This window comes from Corvus brachyrhynchos, unplaced genomic scaffold (assembly GCF_000691975.1).
Source record: "Corvus brachyrhynchos isolate BGI_N302 unplaced genomic scaffold, ASM69197v1 scaffold72, whole genome shotgun sequence".
NCBI classification, from domain to species: Eukaryota; Metazoa; Chordata; class Aves; order Passeriformes; family Corvidae; genus Corvus; species Corvus brachyrhynchos.
In genome coordinates this window covers 2,615,893-2,618,294 of record NW_008236763.1, presented here as the reverse complement: position 1 = coordinate 2,618,294, position 2,402 = coordinate 2,615,893, and the positions used below count along the sequence as shown (strand labels likewise).

At 55.2% G+C, this 2,402-nt stretch overlaps 1 protein-coding gene across 2 annotated transcripts in view; it reads left to right on the top strand.

The window, feature by feature from the left end:
- Positions 1–2,402, top strand: part of SLC41A1 (solute carrier family 41 member 1) — a 17,247-nt gene that overhangs the window by 8,233 nt on the left and 6,612 nt on the right. For both annotated transcript variants that reach the window (XM_008644745.2, XM_017727273.1), the window contains exon 4: positions 1,961–2,032. In XM_008644745.2, coding sequence (XP_008642967.1) covers positions 1,961–2,032 — 72 coding nt within the window. The remainder of the gene's footprint in view (positions 1–1,960; positions 2,033–2,402) is intronic.

The window sequence follows — 2,402 nt, the reverse complement described above, 5'->3', positions numbered from 1 at the left end:
GCAGCAGGAGAAGGCACAGCGTGGTTGGGCTGGTCTCTCTCTGGATCTGCTCTCCCAGGTCCTCTCCTCTCCTTCCCTTTGGAGATTCCAGCTGTGACTCTGCTCCTCAGGCTCCTCTGCCCAGGCTCGGGGAAGACAAAGCTGCTGGGCCCAGCTGGGCTGCAGTGCCAGGGACAGAGGCTGAGCTTTGTTCACCCCTTCGCTCTGGGAAACAAATCCCTTTGTTTTATTCCCTCTCCATTGTTGGGACCATGACAGGATCCTTGCTGTCCCAGACACGGGGACCTTCTCCCTCCTGGCCCTGGCCACCTTCTGGCCATGGGCTGGGCAGGGGGAGTGCTTGGGACAAAGGCAGCGTTGGCACTTCTGTGTCCCCTCCTGGGGCTGACAGGAGCAGCTTTGGGGCAGCTCTGGCAGAGGAATGAGACTGTGGAAAGTCAGGAATGCAGAACTTTGCCCAGTCTGCCCTGGTGGCTGCAGGAGGGTCACGGGGACACCAGCACAGGGAGCACCCACCAGCTCCTGTCCTGCTGTCCCCTCCTGACCCTGAGCCAGGCTTTGGCCTCTGCCTCCCCTCCTGTGCTGCCTCCTCGCACTCAGCCTCCTTAAAATCACGGAATCACAGGATGGTTAAAGCTGCAAAACACCTCCAAGATCATCAAATCCAACCTCCATGTGCCTGTGCCTGGTGGGACAGGAGGATCTCTGGTGCCAGGCCTGCGCAGGGAGCTCCCCTCTGCCCGGAGCTTCTCGGTGTGGATCCCGTGCTCTCCCCACAGGGAAGCAGCCTGGAGTGGTTTCTCAGACTTTGGGTTTCTAATTAGTGCTGCTTTAAGGCACCTCAGAAATTCCTTTCACAATTAAGAGGCAAAACTCCCCCATTAGTTAAAGGATTAAAATCCCGTTGCCAGTGGCTACAGCGAGGTTATGTTAATCCCAGCCTAATTGCCATGTGGCTGGAATTTTAAGGTCAGGCTTCATATGGATCTCAAATTCCTGTGCTGGATGTGCTGCTCCAGTCAACTTTTTGTTGCTTCCCCCCCATTCCTTCCTCCTCTCTGCCCAGAATGATTTGCCCCAGAGATGGGAGCATCTCAGTAAAACAAGCTGGCAGCTCTCAACACATCCAGCAAGGAGAGCAGGGGGATTAATTAATCAATTATTTCTGGTTTGCTTGTTTTCTTTTCCACCTGAGAGGAGGAAATTGCTGCTGTGTTGCTGTGCACGAGTCTGGTGCTGTCAGGCAGCACCTCCAATGTGCATTTCCCACTCCAGTGTTTGAGCCTCTCCCTTATTTCCTAAATTCATCAGCTTCTAATGATGCAAATTGGATAGAAATGTATCCATTCTTCCCATAAAGACCCGGGAGGTGGGAGGGAGGAGCAGAGCCCGTGCCCTGCAGCAATTCCTCTGCGTTATTTTGGATCCTATGCCAGGAATTAAAGCAATTTCCATCTCCTGGTTATCCTCATCAGCCTCTCCCGGTGCCAGGTGACCCCAGTGCCACGGCTTCCCGCTCCTCTCCCTGTCCCCACGTGGCACCAGCCTTGTTTGCTCAGCTTTTATCAGGGACAGGAGGGTGTGCTGCCAGCTGTGCCCCACGTGCTGCTGCTCCGGCCTCGCTCGGTGTGGGAGCAGGGGCTGACCCGAGGCTCTGCACCCCTGGCCCCTCCTGCCTGGCTGGCCTGAGGGGCAGCTTGACCCCCGGGATGAGCAGTGGAGTGAATTCCATGAGAAATGCAGTGTGTGGCTGCAGGACACAGAGATCTCGCTGCTTTTGCAATATTCCCGTCAGATTTTTGGTTGATGTTGATGCCCTTTCACCTTCCCCTTTCTGCTGAATTACTCCCCTGTAAGAGCTGAGGGTTCGAGGTCCTCCCCTGCTCCTGGCACAGGAATTTGGCTGTTTTCGGGTGTAAAGTGCTGCCAGTCTTTAATGGTGTCGCATTTCCTCCTACAGGCTAATATTGGCCAAATGGACACACCCAAAGAGCTCTGGAAGATGATAACGGGGAACATGGCTCTGATACAGGTGAGGACAGCGAAGGGCAGTATTTACAGCTGGGGCAAGCCCAACTTTGGCAGTGTGGGAGGTTTAAATGCCTGGGTTTTGCTGTTCAGTGTCAGTGTTCTGTGTCTGATGGGGAGGCAGGTGGCACCTGTGTGTCCCCCGGCCATGTTGGCCCTGCAGGTTGGACTGGGTGTTTCCATGCTGGATTCTAATCCCCCTAGGTGGTGCTTTCCTCTTAGACTCACAGAATAAAGTCATGGAGTGGTTTAAGGGACCTTAAAGCTCCTCTTGTTCCCATGGGCAGGGACACTTTCACCTATCCCAGGCTGTTCCAAGCCCTGGCCAGCCTGGCCTTGGACGCTTCCAGGGATGAGGCAGCCACCGGCCCCCC